Consider the following 19,551-nt stretch of genomic DNA (forward strand, 5'->3'; position numbering starts at 1 on the left):
ACCTCCAAGCCTGGCCTTTCTTTCCCACCTAGGCCCCTCCTTAGCTCTCCTACTCCCTGCTCCTATCTTCCCATCATCTGCTTTCCTTCCTCCAACTGACCTCCTTCCTCTCACCTGTGCAGCCCCTTCCTTTAGGCCTCATTCTTTTCCTTGCTTCCTCCACCTTTCTCCTCCCTTTTCCACCCCCAACTCCTTTACCAGGACACACAAACACACAGAGTTTTTCAGACAATTCAGGCTTTATTTTTGAAAATAGTTCTGTAGCTTCAACTTTCTTCCGTGAACTGAGGTCAGGCAAGAAAGAAAAACACACATGTTGCTCTCCAACCCTCCATCTGCGTCCTAATCTGTGCACACGGGAAGGGAATGCTTGGGGGAGAAGGGAAGGAGGCTGGGCTGAACGGTCTTGGCTGCCCTACCTCACACTGAGAGGGCCTCCAGAAGCCACGGGCCGGGCTAGCATGAACCGTCCCAGAGTGACAGGGAAAGGATTGGTTTTCAGAAAGGACCGGATAGGGGGCAGTCTGTTTCTTGGAGGAAGGATGAGGGAGGGGCGCCCCAGCACCCGAGGCTTTTCCCCCCACCCCAGCGGGTGAGCTGAGGAGAGGTTCTGCTTTTCCCCTTCACCGTTTCATCTTACGATCACAAACTGCTAGGCTGCAGGGAAAGAAGAGCTGAGAGGTGGTCAGGGATAAACGAGAGGGGGAAGAAGAGAAATACAGGCAGGAGGGAGTGAACCCTGACAACCTAACAGCTCTGCCCAGACCCTGATGATGATGAAACCCCTTTGGTTAGTCTCATTTTGGCCACAAATACATCTCCTTCTCACATAATCCAGCCTCCCACCTTGCTCCAGTTGGGGGAAGGTGGAGATGGTGGGGGACAGGTACGGGAGGAGGGCTCATACTCTGGCTAGAATAGCCAGGACAGGGAAAAGAGGCCTGATCAAGAGAACTAAAGTTGCCAACCTCTCCACAGATGTCCTGGGAGAAAACCTGGAACGTGGATTTTGTGGCCCCAACGAGCCCAAGTCTCTCCCTACCACACAGTGGTTTCCTGCTTAATAACTCCCCCAACATACCCCAGAAAGATTCCCCTGATTTGACCCCCTTGAGAACGGGAGAATAACCCTCACCTTATCATCTGTGCACTTGAATGCCACTCAAAAAAAGAAAGAAAAAAAAAAAACAAGATAAATGGACCCAAGAGAGAAACACAGAGAGGATGATGCAGCCCAGGGACTACGGTCCCATCTTAGGCCATGATAGGCCAGGAGGGGCCCCAGGAGGGACAGGCAGGTGCTGCTAATTCCAGCTAGGATCATAGCCGTCCCAGGTCTGGGGTGGGGCCAGGTGGACACGGCGGCCCCGGAACAGGAAGCTGACGATGCCCTGGTAGCCGGCCCTGGGGACACCAGACTTGAGGTCATCCATGACTCCCAGGGCCTTGGCGAAGGCCTTGAAGCTGTCCCTGCTCGTGTACTGCACCCGCACCTCCCCCAGCTCACTCCGCTCACTGGTCCTCACTTTCTCCACCTGCAGCAGGGGAGCACCGTAGACACGTGCAAGGAAATCCCTGTCATAGGCCTCCTGTCGCAGGTAGGACAGGTCCAGCTGGGTGAAGGGCACGAAGTGCTGGTTCAGCTTGATAAACTTGAGGTGCTGGTCAAAGAACTGCCCATGGCTCACACCTTTGCGGCCAAAGGTCATTGTCCTGGAGATTTCAGGCCGCACACAGGCCCGGCCCTGCCGCTGCTCTGGCCGGCGCATCCAGTCGTCCCAGAAGGCCTTGGGCCACTTGGGCTCTAGCTCAGCCCAGAGCTCGGCCAACAGCAGCCAGCCCAGGCCAGGGAAGAAGTCTGTGCGGTAGAGCAGGTCAGGCTTGCTTGAGTCCACCATCTGTTCCTTGCCGTTGTCATTCCAGGCGGACACACACCAGAGGGAGGGGTCGGCCCTCAGCAGCGGGTACGTGGCCTGGAAGTACTCGAAGAAGTCTGGAGCCACCTCCAGGTCATCCTCCACCACCACGGCTGCTGGGAACTTGAACGTGTGAAAGACCTGGCCCAGCGCCCAGCGGTAGTGCCGGGCAATCTTGTAGTAGCCCTGGAACTTTCGGTGGTCGGGCGGCACTGCGATGTTGCTCAGGTCGGGCTGCCGGATGTGCGTGATGGCGCTGCCGTAGGAGGCGATGACCTGGGCTGTCTCCTCGTGCCCGCAGTCCTGGCTGACGATGACGGGGAAGTGCTCGGCCGAAGGCCGATAATGCAGCAGCTTGTCCAGGCAGCGCCGGACGGTGCTGCGGTCACAGGCGATGACCAGGATGGGGATCACAGCTGGCGGAGAGGTCACAGGCACGCGCGGCAGGACAGGTGGGGCCACGGTGGGCACCCTCCACCGCTGGCTCCACCTAGCATGATGCTCCCTGATCTGCTGCAACAGCCCCCGCTGCCGCTCCAACTCGACCTCAGCATCCTGGGCCAGGCGGATCACCTCCCGGGTGAGGCTGGCAGGGTCGTCATCAAGAGCACTGTCTGAGGGCAGCCTGCCAGGCGCCGGGCGCGTCCAAAAGAAGAGGAGCAACAGGGCGTTCCAGGCCACAAAGAGGATGGCGCCCCACAGCACGAGCCCTGCAGACTGCTTCTTCAGCATCCTGGCCCCCGCGGGGGAGGCGGGCAAGGGTGGGGCTCAAGGCTGCCCTTGGCTTGCCTGGCTCACACGCGCACAGTTCTAGGGATGTTTCCTCTGGGCTCCAGGATTAGGAAGCAGCCATGCACCTGAGGAGAGGAGAAAAACAACCATCATCACGAGGCATGGGGCTGCCCTGGAGTGGAAGAATGGGGCGCAGAAACAGATGGAAAAGTGCAGGACAAGGAAGGCCAGGACGTTAACTCCAAAGCTCTCTTAAAAGATAGCTGCCTGTTCCCTAATCTGGAGGGTCAATCTCTGCGGAAGAATAGGATTAGGAGAGCATGTTCCCGCACTCCAAAATGAGTTCATGAGTCCTCTGAAAAGCAATGTGGTTTTTTTTGGGGGGTGGTGGGGGGTGGGGGTGGTGGGGGGTGGGGGTGGTGTAGAGAGTGATGTTGGTGGAAGAGAGGAAGCAAAGGAATTCCACTTCCCCCTTCCCTACCTGACAGATTTTGTTTATCATCTTCTGTCCAGAGCTTAGGAGAGGTAGGGGTTAGACCACCTGCCTCCCATGCCTCAAATCAAACTACCCAAAGATTACTGATTTTAGGGCTTCCCTGGTGGCCCAGTGGTTGAGAGTCCGCCTGCCGATGCGGGGGACGCGGGTTCGTGCCCTGGTCCGGGAGGAACCCACGTGCCGCAGAGTGGCTGGGCCCGTGAGCCATGGCTGCTGAGCCTGCGTGTCCGGAGCACAGAGCCTGTGCTCTGCGGCGGGAGAGGCCGCAGCAGTGAGAGGCCTGCGTACCGCAAAAAAAAAAAAAAAAAAAGATTACTGATTTTAAAACTCTAATATCACACCTCAGGGCTAAAGCCAGCACCTTACCTAATAAAGAAGCACCAGAGGCATTCTCACGAAGGTCAGGAGCAAAGCCAAGCCACCCCAGATCTAACGACTATTTAACATTCTGTTGGAGGGATCAGCCAATGCAACTGGACTGCAGAACACAATCATAGGCAGAGGAAGTGGAGAAGAAGCAAAAGTATCTCAATGTACTGATGCTATGAGAATATGCCTGGAAAAGTCTAAGAGAATCAATGATAAATCCAACCTAAACAATCAAAGAATTGAGCAAGGTAGTGGGATATAAAAATTAACATGCAAAAATCAATAGCCTTCATATCCACAAATAATAACTCATTAAAAAAACAACAAATGAGAAAACCCTATTTATAATAGCCATGAAAATGATAAACTATTTAGGAATTAACAAGAAATATTCAAAAATCTACACGAACCTATAATTCCCGAAAAGACACAAAATAAGACTTAAATATCCCTTGTTCTTGGTTAGGGCATCTCAGCATCATCAAAAACCTCAATAAAAATACTTTTTTATAGAGCTAGACAAAAGTTCATAACAGAACATCTAGGAAAATGATGAAAACGAACGAGCAGTGAAGAGGGACTAGCCCTACCAGATATTAACATACTAAACATTACAAAGCCTCTATAATTAAAGGTATGCGGTGCTGGTATGTAAACAAACAGATCATCCAAAGGAATAGAATTTAAACGCCAGAAATACACCCAACTACACGCAGAAATCTCATATATGATAAAGGGGATATTTAGAATTACTGGCACAAAAAATGGTCTTATTAATAGTGTTACAACAATTATATAGCTACTTGGGGGAAAAAAATAAGATCCGTACACAAGAATAAATTCCAAGTGGACTAGTCATCTAAGGAGAAAAATAAAACCATACAAGTGCTAAAAGAAAATGTATGTCAATTCCTCTGTAACCTTAGTATAGGGAAAGGCTTTCTAAGTATGACTTAAAATACAGATGCAGTAATAAATAAAACACTTTTTGCATGGCTAAAAACACCATAAGCCAAGTCAAAAGACAAATAACAAACTGGGAGAGGATATTTGCAACATACATCACAAATAATAAACCAATACCCTCACAGACAAAGGACTTTTTAAAAACTGAGGGGAAAAAAGGCCCAAACTCTTGTCTATATGACTAGGGCAACTCACACACAAAAATATTAAAATGGTCCTTAGACATACGAAAAGGTATTTAATTTCACTCATAAGAAATATTCTAATTAAAACTATACTAAGATAACATTTCTCCACCCATCAGACTGGCAAAAATTCAAACACTTGTCCTATTCTCGTAACAGAGTCAGCTGAAGAACAGAAGTTCTTGATTTTGATGATGTCCAACTATCAGGGTTTTTTTCTTTTATGAATCATGCTTTTGGCGTTGTAGCTAAGAAATCTTTGCCAAAGTCACAAAGATTTTTCCCTATGTTTTCTTTTTTAGGTTTGATAGTTTTAGGTTGTACATTTAGGTTTAGGATTTTGAGTTAATTCGTGTATATGGTGTGAGATATGGAACTAATGTCCTTTTATAGCAGTCTGGCAGCTAGTCAAAATGCTAAACAGAGAGTTACCATATGACCCAGCAAGTCCACTCCTACATACAGACCCAAGAGAAATGAAAACATATGTCCATACAAAAACCTATATGGAGTGTTTATAGCAGCTTTATTCATAATTGCCAAAAAGTGGAAACAACTCAAATGCCCATCAACATGGGAATATGGATAAACAAATTGTGGTTTACCCATGGAATGGAATAATATTCAGCAATTAAAAAGGAACGTACTACTGATACACACGACACATGGACAAATCTCAAAATAATTATTCAAGATGTGAAAGAGTACATGCACATCAGTGGCTGCCTGGGGATGGGGCCAGTGAGAACATCAGGGGAGGTATTACAAAGGGACACTAGGAAACTTTGTGGGATCATAGTTCATGGGTATATACATATGTACACACTTATGAAAACTTACAATTTTAACTATGTAAAGTTTACTGTATATCATTTATACCTCAATAAAACTTTTTAAAAAAGATATTATTGGGTCAAATGACAAAATTAGAATATAGACCGTAGATCAAAGTATCAGTGTTGACTGACTGATAACCATAATGTGATTATATAAAAGAATATCCCAGTTCTTAGGTAATACACGCTGAAGTAATTAGGGGTAGAGGGCCATGGTAGATGCAACTTCTCAAATGGTTCAGAACAAAAATATCATGTATGTATATAAAGAGCAAATGGAGCAAAATGTTAACAGATGGATCTGAGTAATGGGAATATGAGTATTCTTATACCATTTTTATTCTTGCAACTTTTTTATAGTTTGAAGTTATTGTCAAATAAAATTTCTTAAAATCAAATATAGGGACATAGCCCACAGCTCTGACTAGATTCATCCAATATGGCCCCAGCTGGGCACATCAGTAAGAAGAACTGGGACACAATCCATTTTTCCTGAACTCCTCAATCACACCATGACATGCATCACACACCTGCTCTCTGCCAGGCTCTGGGAAGGGACTGGGACACACATCTAACAAGAAAAAGGCATGGTCCTGCCAACTCCCTCACTCTACCAGACCTCATTACTGAAAGGATCTACCATACCCTCCCATTCCAGGACAGCTGCCATTCCTGACCATGCAACTCTCTCCCTGGCATTCCTGCCTCTGGTCTCAACACTTCATATCCCAAAGCTTCAGGTCTGTACTCTCTTGTGCTGACTGCTCTGCCAGTTCCCCTCTGCCTCACAGACCAGTTCTCTAACCCTAGCTAAAATCTTGGGTCCCAGATCTCATCTCTGTGCTCCTGGACGCTCAAGCAGGCAGATCCAGTATCCAAGGATCAAAGGGCTGATCTTTAAGAGTCTCTAAAGGGAATGGATTCTGCCTCCCTCCTCAGAGACCCCTCCAGCCCCTGCAAGCACTACCACCCCCTGTCTTCCTCCTAGAAATCATCCACCCTCACAACTCCATCGCAGCAGTCTTCTCAGAAACCTCAAGTCCATTTCAGTTTTACTGTGTCATTAAATTTCCACTTTATTAGTGCTCATATACCAATTAGGGTTTCCTAGAAGAGAAACACACACAGATTTCCAGTTTCTTCCTCACTCCCCCCTCAGGATGTGGTCAATGTTGGAGTCCCTAACCCCCAACATCCTCCCTCCCAACTGACTGGGCAGGAATAGTCTTTAGATAAAGAGATGGGGGAAAGAAAAGAGAAACTGACTCCTTCAGCTGAAGTGTTGGCTTCAGGGCCAGAGGAGCAGGCTTGTCTCTGACTTATCAATGAGCCACCTCAAACCAGCAGGCTCTCAGAGGGGTAGCAAAACCCCACGGGACCACATCCTCTCCACCCTGCACCCTGCTCCAGACATCAGAATTAGGTGGCCCACACCCACTACCCTGAGGCCTGGAAGACCTCCCAACACCTTCTAAGCCAGGCAGATCAAAGCAATCTTCTCAGCCCCTCTGCAGACTGTATTCCTAGCAAGTCTATAAACCTTGAGAAATGTTAGACAGCCCACAGGAGACAGCTGCCCCAGTCCAGCCAGGCCTCCACCTTAGCCCTCAGGCCCTTGTTCACCCCACAACCCTTTTCTCTAAATTCTCAAACAGGACTTGCTTATCTTGCCGAAGGAGTACGTGATTGCTAGCCAGTCCCCTCTCTCGCCGGCTCTCTTTACTCCACTCTACTAGATTCCTTCCAGGACGCAAACACTCGAGCCTGCCTCAGGGCCTGTGCATGTGCCGGTATGCCTGGTCGGCTCTTCTCTCTCTTCTTCACCTAGTGTGTTCTGACTCACACCTCGCCAGGACACCTTCCCTGATGCTTTCGGACCCTGTGGCCCACCTCAGGCCCACCTCCCCTTCACAACCAACAGCACCAGCACAACGCTGTGCTCAACATCTGTCAAATCCCCTCTACCACCAGCTACCTGAGGAGGCGGACCCACTCCCCCAGTGCTGCCAAGCTGCTATGCTAGGATCCTCGACATTCAGATTTGCCTGCAACAAAAAAGTGGCTTCCATGTGGATGCCACACCCCCACAATCACTTAACTGCAATTCCCAAGTCCAAAAAGTGCTGAAAAGCCGAACTTTTCCACACTTGTTTGGCTTAACCTCATTTGGAGAAATCTGATCTAATGTGAGGCTACTTACAGTCTTTATTTATCCCATTCATATGTTTTGCTACAGAAAATAAACATGCTGGATTATCGTATGCTGCTCCAGACCTTCACTACACCATAAATGCACCAGATCATCTTTTTTAAATCCAAAAAATTCTAAATTCTGAAACACATCCAGCCCCAAGAATTTCAGAGTTATGAAAATGGAAGAGAAAGTTACCCATCCACTGCCATCATCCCATTTCAAGATCTCAAACGCTTTAAGCTGAACTCTCTTTCCTTATTATTAAATACTGAACTCCTGATGTGGCTCCTCAGCTGGTTCACCTATCACACACCTTGCTCCCCTCTAAGCAATCTTCCCAACAGTAACAGAGCATCCTTCTTAAAGTACACAACTGGTCCCAACACTAACTTGCCTTAAAAACCATACTGCCACTGCCCACAGACTAGAACTCAAAATTATTATTATGACACACAGGGCCTTCACAACAAACTGACTCCAACATTCCTTTTCAACCTCACCTCCAACCACTAACCCCATGAACCCCGTACTCTGGCCTCAACAGGCTACTTTCTCCCTCAATAAGTACCCTTTGTACACTGCTTTCTTTCCTCTGGCTGGTCCCGCATCCTGAAATATTATCCAAAGCCCCACCTACAAGCATTATACATCCTTAAGAACGCAGTTCCTTAACATCCAGGCAGAGCCAGGCTTCCCACAGCTATACTCCCACCGTACTCTCTCCATACCTCCTGTCTTTCCTCTCCACACTGTAACAGAACCTGTGGCTGTACTTACCTGGCTCTCACCTTACTCCTTAGAAAAAAGGCTCTATGATCTGTATACCTATGACAGTGCTTGGCACATGTACGAAGTTCAAGTAGCTAGACGGAGGGCTGCTTGCATTATTCACTAAATCGGGGAGAAAGAAGACCAAACTAGCAGCCTAACAGTGAAAGATTACATTTTCCGAAGATGACTACCAAATATCCCATCCCACATGTTCTTCTTACAAAGTGACAATGAGGCTCCTCCCTCCAGAGCTGGGGGAGACGGGGTCTATGTTCCCTCTCTTTGATCTGTGACTACAGAGGAAGTGATGATTATGTGACTTACCAGGCTAGTTCATGAAAGGCAATACAGTTTCCACTTGGTGCTCCTGAGATGCCTGCTCTTGGAACCCAGCCACCAAAGTAAGAGGAAGCCCAGGCCATGTGGACAGGATACCTCTAGGTATTCCAGCTGACAACCACAGCTAAGGTCTGGCTAACAGTCAGCATCAGCCACTAGACATGGGACGAAGCCTTCCAGATGATTCCGACCCCAGCCACATATGACTGCAAGTACATGAAAGGCCAGGAGCAAAACCACAGTGATCCAAAACCTTGGGTCACTTCTTTTTTTTTTTTTTGCGGTACGCAGACCTCTCACTGTTGTGGCCTCTCCCGTTGCGGAGCACAGGCTCCGGACGCGCAGGCTCAGCGGCCACGCCTCACGGGCCCAGCCGCTCCGCGGCATGTGGGATCTTCCCAGACCGGGGCACGAACCCTTGTCCCCTTCATCGGCAGGCGGACTCTCAACCACTACGCCACCAGGGAAGCCCTGGATCACTTCTGACTTACTCACAGGCCAGGGGTATCACAAGTTGCTGCCTACATTCAAGCGAAAAGGAACACAGACTCCCCACCACCGGGTGGGAGGAGGGCAATGTCCTATTGTAACAATATAGAGTGGGATATTTAAAGTTGTGGCCATTTTGGGAAAATACAATTTGCTACATCTTCCTTTTCTAAAATAGAACAACAGTCCTTAACCTTGACCTGAGTACCTGATGTTCTGTTATTAATGACATTTGCCTGCAAGGCACAAACTCACAGTAGTTTTTTTTGGCCAGAGTTTTCACAACTCCTTCAGGGAAGTCACATAGCTGGTCCACACCACCAAGTACAAAGACATCTGCACTGTGGTGGGAGATGAGGAGTGAGCCTTTTTAGTGAATAAGACCCTCAACAAAAACCCAGGAGGTTCTGGGCAGGTTCCACCAACTCCCGTGGGTCTCAGCTTCTTCTTTTTTTTCTTTTTTACTTTTTATGGAGTATAGCTGCTTTACAATGTTGTGTTAGCTTCTACTGCACAGCAAAATGCATCAGCCATACATATACATATAGCCCCTCCCTTTTGGATATCCCTCCCATTTAGAACGCCAGAGTGCATTAGGTAGAGTTTCCTGTGCTATACATATGTTCCCATCAGTTGTCTATTTTACACATAGTATCGATAATGTATATGTGTCAATCCCAATCTCCCAATTCCTCCCACCCCACCCCTCTCCCCCTTGGTGTCCATATGTTTGTTATCCATGTCTGTGTCTCTATTTCTGCTTGGCAAATAAAGTCATCTGTACCATTTTTCTAGATTCCACATACATGCGTTAATATACAATATTTGCTTTTCTCTTTCTGACTTACTTCACTCTGTATGACACTCTCTAGGTCCATCCACGTCTCTACAAATGACCCAATTTCGCTCCTTTTTATGGCTGAGTAGTATTCCATTGTATATATGTGCCACATCTTCTTTATCCATTCCTCTGTTGATGGACATTTAGCTAGCTCAGTTTCTTCTTTTGAAAAACTGCCTATGAGCTGTGAGATCCCTTTTTAAAACTCTGATTCCTATGGTATTCTCTAGCCAGTTCTCTCTCTGTGACAAGAAAATGTTTCTTAAACAGCAAGAGAACACCAGATAGTCAACTTCTCACTGTAAGCAATAATGGAGAAGTCTTATTTAGCTTTTAGAAAGTATGCAAGTTGAAGGAACATTGACAGACCTTCCTTTCTGTCTCTGTGTTGCTTAGTACGTTCAAAAGCACTGCCTGAAAAAAACCAGAAAGCATAGAACATGCCACAGATAATGGAGACCTAACTGAATCACTTTCTTGTTCATTAGACCTCTGCTAGATTCCTGTACCTTGTACCAGGCTCCATAATTTCAAAAGGATGTTAGAACTGAAAGGGAGTCGGAGAAGATACACTAAATAATTGAAGGACTTAGAGAATAAGACCTAGAGGAAAGGGATGCAGGCTAAAGGGATATATGATGCTAGCGCAGCAAAAAGGATGAAGCCCTGGGAAACCAAGTAACCTTGGGCAAGTCACTTGCGCCTTAGTTCCCTCATGTGAACAGGGAGAGGGTTGATTTGGATCATCTCCAAGGCCCCTGGGCTCTGGTGATGAAAAGGACAGTGACAATTTCCCCAGTGTCCCAAACAGGAAATGAGTTTAACCTGTCACATAGGCCACTGAGGTTAGACATACTACATTGCCTTCTAATCTGAGAAAAGGACAGGGAAGATCCGAGAGGCCTCAATGGTCTCGGGTAATGGGGTCAGGCAGGGGTGATTCACAGTTCGAGGCAGACGCAGGGGTGATGTAAGCATCTAAAAGAAAAGTCTACATGGTCTGAAAAGTATTATAAACGACAGAAGATAAAGCTGGACAATCTCAGCCAGTGATGTTCATAAAGGGAGGACTAATTAAACACATCACAGGGTCAAAGGTTAACCAAGGTGGAGCCTCACTCCAGGGTTCACTGTCCCGTGGGGACACAGACCAGCCGGCCACAGCCCCTGTGCTCCAGGGTTTATAAGATGGGGCCCTGCACGTCTCAGGGCCCCCCTACTCCACACACATTAGCAAACAAGTACAAGAAAGTTTTCTTGACAATTTACTTATTTCCACATCGAGTCAATTCTTCCTCCCGGCAGAGGAGAAAGAACCCCTAGTAACTTTTGGAATGGACGCGCGGGTGGGGTCTGGGGAAAGGCCCCTCGCATTCCGCTCCCCAAACCCTCTCCAGCGACCCCAGCTCCTCCAGGCCCCACACCCACGTCGGCCCAGAGGCTGAGTTTCACAACCAGCCCCCTCCCCGCGGAGCCCGCCCTCTCTCACCAGCTGGAGGCCCGGGATTCCGAAAGCGGAACGCAGAGCTCCACTTCCCGGCTCCAAAGGGGCCGTGGCCGGGACCCGGGGCGGCCCGGGCCAAGTCCCTCTCTCGGGCACCGGGGCTGTCGGAGGACACGGAGGGCTCGGAAAGGGACAGCTTCCCAAGCCGGGACTCGAGCTCCGGAGCGCCCTCTCCGCTCCTGCGGGGCCTCCTTCAGTCAGACCTCGGTCCCGTTCCGGGGACAAGCCCCAGAACTGACGGACGCTGGCGTCCCCCGGCCCCCACTCACCAGGTCCTCCCAACTTCCCGGCCCTGAACTTGGCCCGCCCCGGGGCTTGGGGAGCGAGCCCGGTGCCCCGGCGCGTTCCAGGCGCTAGCGCGGAGGCCGCCGGCACCTTCCGCCAGGCAGGCTCTTCCTGCGGCGCTCGAGGGCCGGACCGCCGGGCGGGCAACGTGGCCCTTCCCCGGGGAGGGCGGGGCGGGGCAGGCCGAGGGGCGGGGCCGGCTGCCCCTACTCGCCCGGGACCCCTTCTCCCCGGCTCGCCTCCAACGCTCGACCTCTCAGAAGGACTCGCGGTCTGGACGCCCCAAGTTTTCCGGGGTCCCCAACTTCTGGAGATGCTATGGAGACAGCTGTTACCTTTGAGCCCTTTGCCGCTCTCAATCGCAACTCCACGGGTCTATACCCATCAACCCAACCACACTCAGCCCATTCCAGTCAGACTTCTCGCGTCTCCCCAGCCCCAGAGCCCAGGGCCTCGTGGGGTTGAGGGGCAGAACCCTGCCAGAGGTAGGCCAAGCAGCCTGCCTCAGTTGTGCGTTTACCAAACCCAAAGCCAAGGATCCTCCCCACAACCCCTGGCTTCCAGGAGGGAGGAGTCCAGGGCATTTGAGAGGCTAGAGGGTGCAGGGAAGTAAGAACACGAACCAGGATGCCAAAAAGGAAGCCAAGGAGGAAACACCTGCAGCCAAAATCGAGAAAGAGCAAGCTGGCTTTTTTTTCTTCCTGTTTTTTGTTTTGTTTGTTTTTTCCTTTCGGGGTGGGTAATGAGTGCTGTTAGTTTGGAGCAAAAGAGCAAAGAGAGACAGACCTTTCCCTAGGGTAGACCCACCAGACCTGAAGAGAAAAGGCCTCAATCAGGCTTTGTGGTAGCCCTGTGAAAGGGGGTGAGGGGGGACCCTGGAAAAGCCTAGATGTCTGTATCTGACCCTAACAAGTGAGGGTGGGGAGCTGAGAACTACCGGCTACTCATGCAGATGACTTTCCTGAGAAGGACTGAGTCCAGGGCCAGCGCTACCATGTGATCAGGACACACTCTGGCACCAGCACGTGCCCCCACCCACTTCCCTCCCCTGTGTTCCAGAGCACAGAGCAGGCCAGAACTTTGTGGTATATGGTTACTGACTTCACTCACTAACTTGTTTCTAGGTGAAACTAGGAATTACGTGGGGTTTTAGAGAAACAAAGGCAGGACATGCCCTAAAGTTCCCTGCGTGGGGGTGAGGAGCTAAAACAAAATTGCACAGAGGCCATCACATGCCAGACCTGCATCCTGCCCCACCCCCAGCCTCTCCTTTAACCCTCCTAGCAGCTCTGCAGAGTACACATTGTCATCCCATTCTACAGATGAAGAGTTTGAGACTCCAGCTAAGTGCCAACTTGCTGAAGGTCACAAGACCTAATGAGGGTCATGGCCAAGTTTTAGCCCCAGGCATTCCTGCTTCCAAAGATGGCACTCATTCCCTCTCCTCATGCAGCCTTGAGTGCAAGTGCTCTTTGTTATAGCTGTGTGTCCAGCATGACAGGCACACAGTGGGGCAGCAGGGAAATCCTGCAGTTGGAGCCCAGCCCTGAAGGAGAAGAGTGAAAGAAGAGCTGACACCTCAGTGAGGCTGGACACGTGTGTGTGTGTGAGTGTGTGTGTGTGTGTGTGTGTGTGTGTGTGTGTGCAAGGTCTCCAGTTTAGCTGATTGTGTGGACTGTGGCAGGAGATGGGAGCCAACCAGCTCCCATGTGCCAGCCAGCAGCCAATGCTTCTGTACCTCTGCCCCTTCTCTAAGCTTTTCCTCAGGTAGGAGACATGGAAGGCCTACATACTAACACTCCATGTCAAGGCAAGAGGGAAAACCAGAGTTTCTTAAAATGTAAAAAGTTGGGAAACACTGTAGGGCCAAGATATCAGGAGCTAAAATCACTGTCCCAGGACAAAGGCCAGAGTGGGATGCTGAAAGGTGGGGAAACCAACCAGCCCATGAGATGTCAGATTCCCACCTCTACCAATAATCCTTCTCCATCTAAGGCTGTTCAATGGGGAACAGGACAGGTAACTGTGTACCAAAACTCTCGCACCATCATTATAGTCCTCTGTTTAAATTCCAAGGCTCACAGGAAGATCTAAGAGTAGAAATTCCATGACTGTCCCAAAACAAAGGGCCTGGTTAGAGAACAAGAATGAGCTGAATTCTTGGATGGAAGCAAGAGAAAACATTTGGTCTGAGAGGCAAGAAACAGGGTGATGAGTGCCAAACTGACCTGGGAAAAGAGGTCCTGGGCTCCTGATGGAGGTTTCAGGCAGAAGGATTATAGGGGAAGGAGGGCAGAAACAAGGAGCCAGGTGCCTGAATTCTGGGGATGAAACTGGGAATGGATTATGTGAAAATGGAAGGAATAGGAAGATCTGGCCCTAGCCAACCCCCACTACTTCCAAAAGAGGAGAGCAGAGATAAGAAGGAAGTGAAAGTTGTTGCAGGAAACTACCCTCCCATAAACAATGCCTAAGATACCCTGAATTTTTGTATAATTTGGAAAGAATTCATGCTCTGAACTTAAGAATTCATGCTCTGAAACCATCAGTAGTGGTAAAAGCAAAGTTTTAAATCAATGATGTATCTATTTTTCCCTCTCCCTTCCTCTCAATATCCCTTCTCCCCATAAAGACCCAGAAACTCAGTTCATTAAGATAAAAGAAAAAAGATTAATACAATAATCACTGAGCAGTGTCTGTGAAATAGAACTTTTGGTTAGCCACCTACAGTTCCTTTTGGGAAAAAAAAGGGTATAAATAAATTCAGTTACAACACACACACAACATGTGGTTTCAGTCTATCATTGTGGATAAGTAGCTGGACACCCAATGAGTGCTGTGCCCTGACATCCTGGTACCCCTGTGAGAAGGCTGTGACTGTCTTGAGAGGACTGTCTTGTGGAAGGGTCAGGCTGAGGGCAGGGCTACTGCTTTTGGTGGAAACAACAGGAGAGAGGAATTCTGGCTCACTCCAGGGAAGAAACATCTTAGCAGAGAGGCCGTCTGACAGGGCACTTGAGTTCCCCTCCCTGGAGGTTTGCAGCAGAATCCGAATGGCCCTTCTCAGGTCAGATGCTGTAGGAGCAGCACAGCACTGGGCAGGCAATCACAGCATCTGCCGCTCCACACTTGGGCAAGCCCTTCCTAATCAGGGCTTCTCTGTAGCTTCCCCTCAAGTATCAAACTGGGAGAATAATCCCTGCTCTGTTCTCCCCACAACAATGTGGTGACGAAAAACTTACACAACACAACAGCCTGGACACTTCACATAATGTAAGCACTGTACAAATACAGCACGACTCTGTGGTACTTCAAGTGCTTCGAAGCACTCACCGTCCTCCCAGGCACGATGAGGGCTGCAGAGGCATCCTGGGACCACACATCCCTGAGGGATCACTGTGATCCCGGTATCTAAGCAAAGACTAGCACGAGGAATTTGCTGGACAAAGCTAGGGGAGGTGACAGGCCCACCCTGAAATCCAGACCTTCTAAAGTAGAAGCCTGGCCTCAAAGGGGCTACCTGAGGCATCAGACTAGAGAAGAAACATCTAGGGCCAGGAACTCCACCCAGGTCTGCCTGCCCAGCCCTCAGGCCCCTGGGGGACTCAGGGACTCCTATGGCAAGGAAGGAAGGGAAAAAAGAAATTAAGTCATAAATATGTGATTTTCAGCTTGCAAATGACCTCTGTTATTGTTGCCAGAACCCAGTGTATGTGATGCCCAGGTGTTACACATCTAGTGAGAGGCAAAGAAATGCTAGAAGCCAAGCTTCCTACCCCTTGCCCAGGCCACCAGACCCCACTGTCTATCAAAATTCCCAACACCTCTCCCTTCTACTGTTATTGTCACTGAGAAAAGCAGGCATCTTGGCAGAGGTAAACTGGAGTTCAAAGGAGGAGTGAGCAGAAAGTAAGGTAACCATGAACAGCCTATAGAGGGCTAAAAAATGACAGTCTGAAAAACACTGGCATCTTAAAGAGCAGGAGAGAAGACCACGATATGGCACAGGAAGGAAAGGCCCAGGGTTCCATCTCCTAAACAGACACTCGGTCCTTGAGACTTCCGCTTTTCTCCACCCCTCTTTAATCTGCTACCCCAAAGAGGCACACTTGTCAAGCTGACTGGAGAGCTCTGAGAGCCAACAAGGTATCTGGCAGAATCCCTCAATTTCAGTTCTCCTTGAACCCGTGCACCTTTGCCACCACTTCATGATCCCAGGTATTGTTTAACAGCAACAGGATGAGACAAATTCAGGGCAGGCTTTCAATTAAGGACAAATAAGGCTTTTGCCAGAACCCTAGTTCAATAAAAGAACAAAACTAATTTAGAGTTTTTCTCTATGTAACTATGTACAAGCATATGAAGCAATGGCAATGTTACTGTTTTACATGTACATGGCCCTGGATACTTCTCAAAATCTATCATTTCATTTGTTCCTTGTGAACAACCTGTGAGGGGCTTGGAAAGTTAGTTATCCCCATTTTGCAAGTGAAGAGAACATGGCAGAGCTTAACCAACATACCTAGGGGTGTACACTAAGAAAAGCAGAGCTAGAACACAAATCCTGATTCCCAAACCTGTGTTCTGTTCCTCTGCTCTTACCATGAGGTTTCATGGCCTACACTCCCTTATAGAGGAAGGAGGAGAGGCAACTTAGGAGGTTACCTAGACCATCTGCTACCTGCCCCCCAAGGCAGTTCTATTCAGTTAGCTGCCCAAAACACAGCAGCCTGCCTCAGCCTGGGTAATCCATTCCAGTGTTGTGCTTAGCCCAAACTGGCTTGGAATCCTACTACCTCAGCATTGAAAAAGCCCTTACAAGTAATCTAACACAACCTCCCTTCAGAGGCCTAAATAATTTTCATGTTCTCCTTGGACTAACCTCACAATTGCCATTGCTCACAACCCCTTACAAGGTAATCCTACCTGGGTAAGGAGCAGCTGGGAACAAGCCTGCACCCAGAGAGTGAAGGAGAGGTGAAGTTTCCTGTGTACCCCTCAGGGTAAGGGTTCCCATCACAGCAACTCCTCAATGACAGTGTCCCCAGACTTACCCCACTCAACATTTTCTGCACAGGAGCAGCAAGACACCAAGTGGGAAATGAGACACAAACCTTACCTTTCTTCTCCTCTCTCAGCTGCTCCCCTGGAGATCATCAAACCCCCATCCAGCACTCCATTTCCAAACTGAGAATCCCAAATCAGATACACCAAACAAAGTGCGGCTTCTCTCCTCTTGTCCAGGTCCAAAGTCCATGGCTGAGTGGACTCTGAGGGGGAGGAGTCTGGGGGGGAAGGGGTATGTCCAGGCCCCTCCCCCCCAACTGCAGGCTTCAGTGTCCCTCCCAGAGGTCTATTACATCCCTTCATTCAGCTGGTTTATTAACCCCAGAGTCTGGTGATAGGCAGATCCCTGGTACTATCCCATCTCTTGTTCAGGGAGGGGAAGTCATCCACTGCGAGGGCTGGCGAGTCCGTCTTCTGCTGAGGCTCATGAGAGGAAACAGGCCTGAGAACTGACATGGTCCAGGAGGCTGATTTCTGTGTTAACCTGCAGAATATTTAAACATCATGACACTCTCTAATCTATTATATACCCAGAGGGATGTCTAAGACTCCCTACCTAAATTAGACTCCTTGACTCTATCATCAAAAACCCTTCCTTAAACACTCCACAAGGTTATACAAAGTTCCTACCTCACTCACATATTGCACCCCAAAACAGTCATCTCATCAATATGTATACACGTATAAGGCTCAAGATACAGGAAAGACAGCACCTAACCGCACTATAGGAAAAGTAACCAAAAGCACTAGTGTGTGGAGACTGTCTTCTAAGAAATACAGAAAAGAACATTCTCCCCCTGTTCTCGCCTTGCGAGTGCCACACACTAATCGCCCTACATCTCCCAAGCTTCTTAGGGTGTGCAGTGTTTTAATCGGCCAGCTCTCCCAGTCTGAACTAAATCCATTCCACACCTAGATGCTGGCACCTTCTACAAGCATTCTTTGCTCCCTTCCCTTCACCCGCACCTCCCCCTCTGCTTCCAAAACTGTGCCATGGATGTAATTCCCAATCTCCGTCAAACTCCTTCCCGGGGCCAACTCCCGAGAGCACTCTCCTGAAACGTTAGAAGCCTGAGTCCTACCAGCAATAGCCCCAGTGATGTTCCAATTTTTCAATCCGGTGGCCCACCCTGGCCGCCCCCTCCCTTCTAAGTGTATTCCTAAACACAAACACACACACACACACACACACACACACACACACACACACACACACACAATCGCGCGCGCGCGCTCTCCCCCTTCCTTCCTGTAGGGGCGTGGCGCCCACAAGAACGCCCCCCAACCCAGGAGAGAATTTAGCTCCTCCCACCCTTCTCAGAACCCCGCGTTCGGTGTTCCCGGGGAAAGGGGTGACAACGCGACCCTCTCTAGGTTCTGACCCCTTCCCCTCCGCTGCCCAGACGACCCTCGCCCTATCTGCGCTGGGTCGTTACCTGGGCCCTCCCCCCTCCCCCAACCTCAGCAGGGAGCCGCGGCCCGCCCCAGGTCGGACTCCAGGGCCCAGGCCGGGTCCCCGTTGCCCGCCCAGGCCCCACCCCCTCGACCCCCGGCGGCCCGGCCCTCCCCTCGCACTCCTTTCCCCCTCCCACCATCTACCGCAGCCACTTCCGCCCGTCCTCCGGAAGTGAGTCCGTGGCAACTGCCACCACCCGTCACCCGCTTTATCTCCCCCCAGCCCATCACCCCCGCCACCAAGGGAGCAGGACTTGAGGTTGCTCTGCAGTCACTATTAACAGGACTGGGGACGAGGCGTGGGCAGGACAGGGTGTGAGTGAGAACGGAGCTGGGGACGACAGTACCGGCCGTGCAAGAAAGGGCGGGACAGAGTTTGTGGCGGAAAGCGGGAGCTCGCGTCAAGTCGAGCCGCACGGGAAGAAGAGCGCATGCGTCACGATGCCTCGGTCGGGTGCTTGGACTGCCTGGCCCGGAGGGAGTGGGCGGGAAGGGGGCGGAGCGAGGAGCCCGGAAGTGGGGGCGGAGCCGGCCTGGCGCCGGTTCACCTAGTCCACTTTGGTCTTAGGGTCGCCTAGCAACCGCCCGCGTGTTCAGAGTTCTGGAGAAAGCCCCGAGGGCTACCCTCTCTGGATGCGAGTCCTGGTGAGAAGCAATTCTGGAAGCACCAAGGGTTGTGTTCACCCGTCCCTGTGCTGAGAGCTCTATAGCCGTACTGAAGGAAAGCTGTTTTGTTCATTGCTTACTGTTTCTCGCTGCATCTCTCACGGAGGCAGGACCTTCCTTGGGTCTGAAAAGAGAAAGAAAAGAGTGAGACTACTCATAAATTAAGCCCTCCCCCCGCGCCCCCACGACAGCTCTCTGTTGTACACGCCTCGTGTGAAACACTTTTCAATTATTAGTACCCACAGGTCGGAACCACGGTTACCATTCCCTGAGCAGCAGAGAGCTCTGCCCGAGATTACGTGGCTAGACAGTGATAGAGGCTGGACGTGAACTTCCCAGTCTGTGACACTAACCTATGTTGCCACTATCGTGTGCCACCCGTGACCATTCTCCTCTTAAACCTTTCTACACCTTCAAACATTGGACTTCCAAGTTCCAAA

General features: G+C 49.9%; 1 protein-coding gene across 2 annotated transcripts; it reads right to left on the minus strand.

Moving 5' to 3' along the window:
• Positions 1-230: 230 nt before the first annotated feature.
• On the minus strand, positions 231-18,107 carry MGAT1 (alpha-1,3-mannosyl-glycoprotein 2-beta-N-acetylglucosaminyltransferase). Of its 2 annotated transcripts, none has more exons than XM_060008172.1 (2): positions 17,043-18,107; positions 231-2,773 (listed from the first exon to the last, which is right to left on the minus strand). In XM_060008172.1, the coding sequence occupies exon 2, from the start codon at positions 2,646-2,648 to the stop codon at positions 1,305-1,307; it is 1,344 nt and encodes a 447-aa protein (XP_059864155.1). In that variant the 5' UTR covers positions 2,649-2,773; positions 17,043-18,107; the 3' UTR covers positions 231-1,304. The 2 variants fall into 2 exon arrangements, with proteins under 2 accessions (XP_059864155.1, XP_059864156.1); XM_060008173.2 differs by lacking the exon at positions 17,043-18,107 and adding an exon at positions 11,908-12,062.
• Positions 18,108-19,551: the final 1,444 nt, after the last annotated feature.

Source organism: Delphinus delphis, chromosome 3 (genome assembly GCF_949987515.2).
Source record: "Delphinus delphis chromosome 3, mDelDel1.2, whole genome shotgun sequence".
NCBI classification, from domain to species: Eukaryota; Metazoa; Chordata; class Mammalia; order Artiodactyla; family Delphinidae; genus Delphinus; species Delphinus delphis.

Excerpts from the sequence above, each read along its gene's own strand:
- MGAT1 (XM_060008172.1), bottom strand. The coding sequence starts at position 2,648 with ATGCTGAAGAAGCAGTCTGCAGGGCTCGTGCTGTGGGGCGCCATCCTC.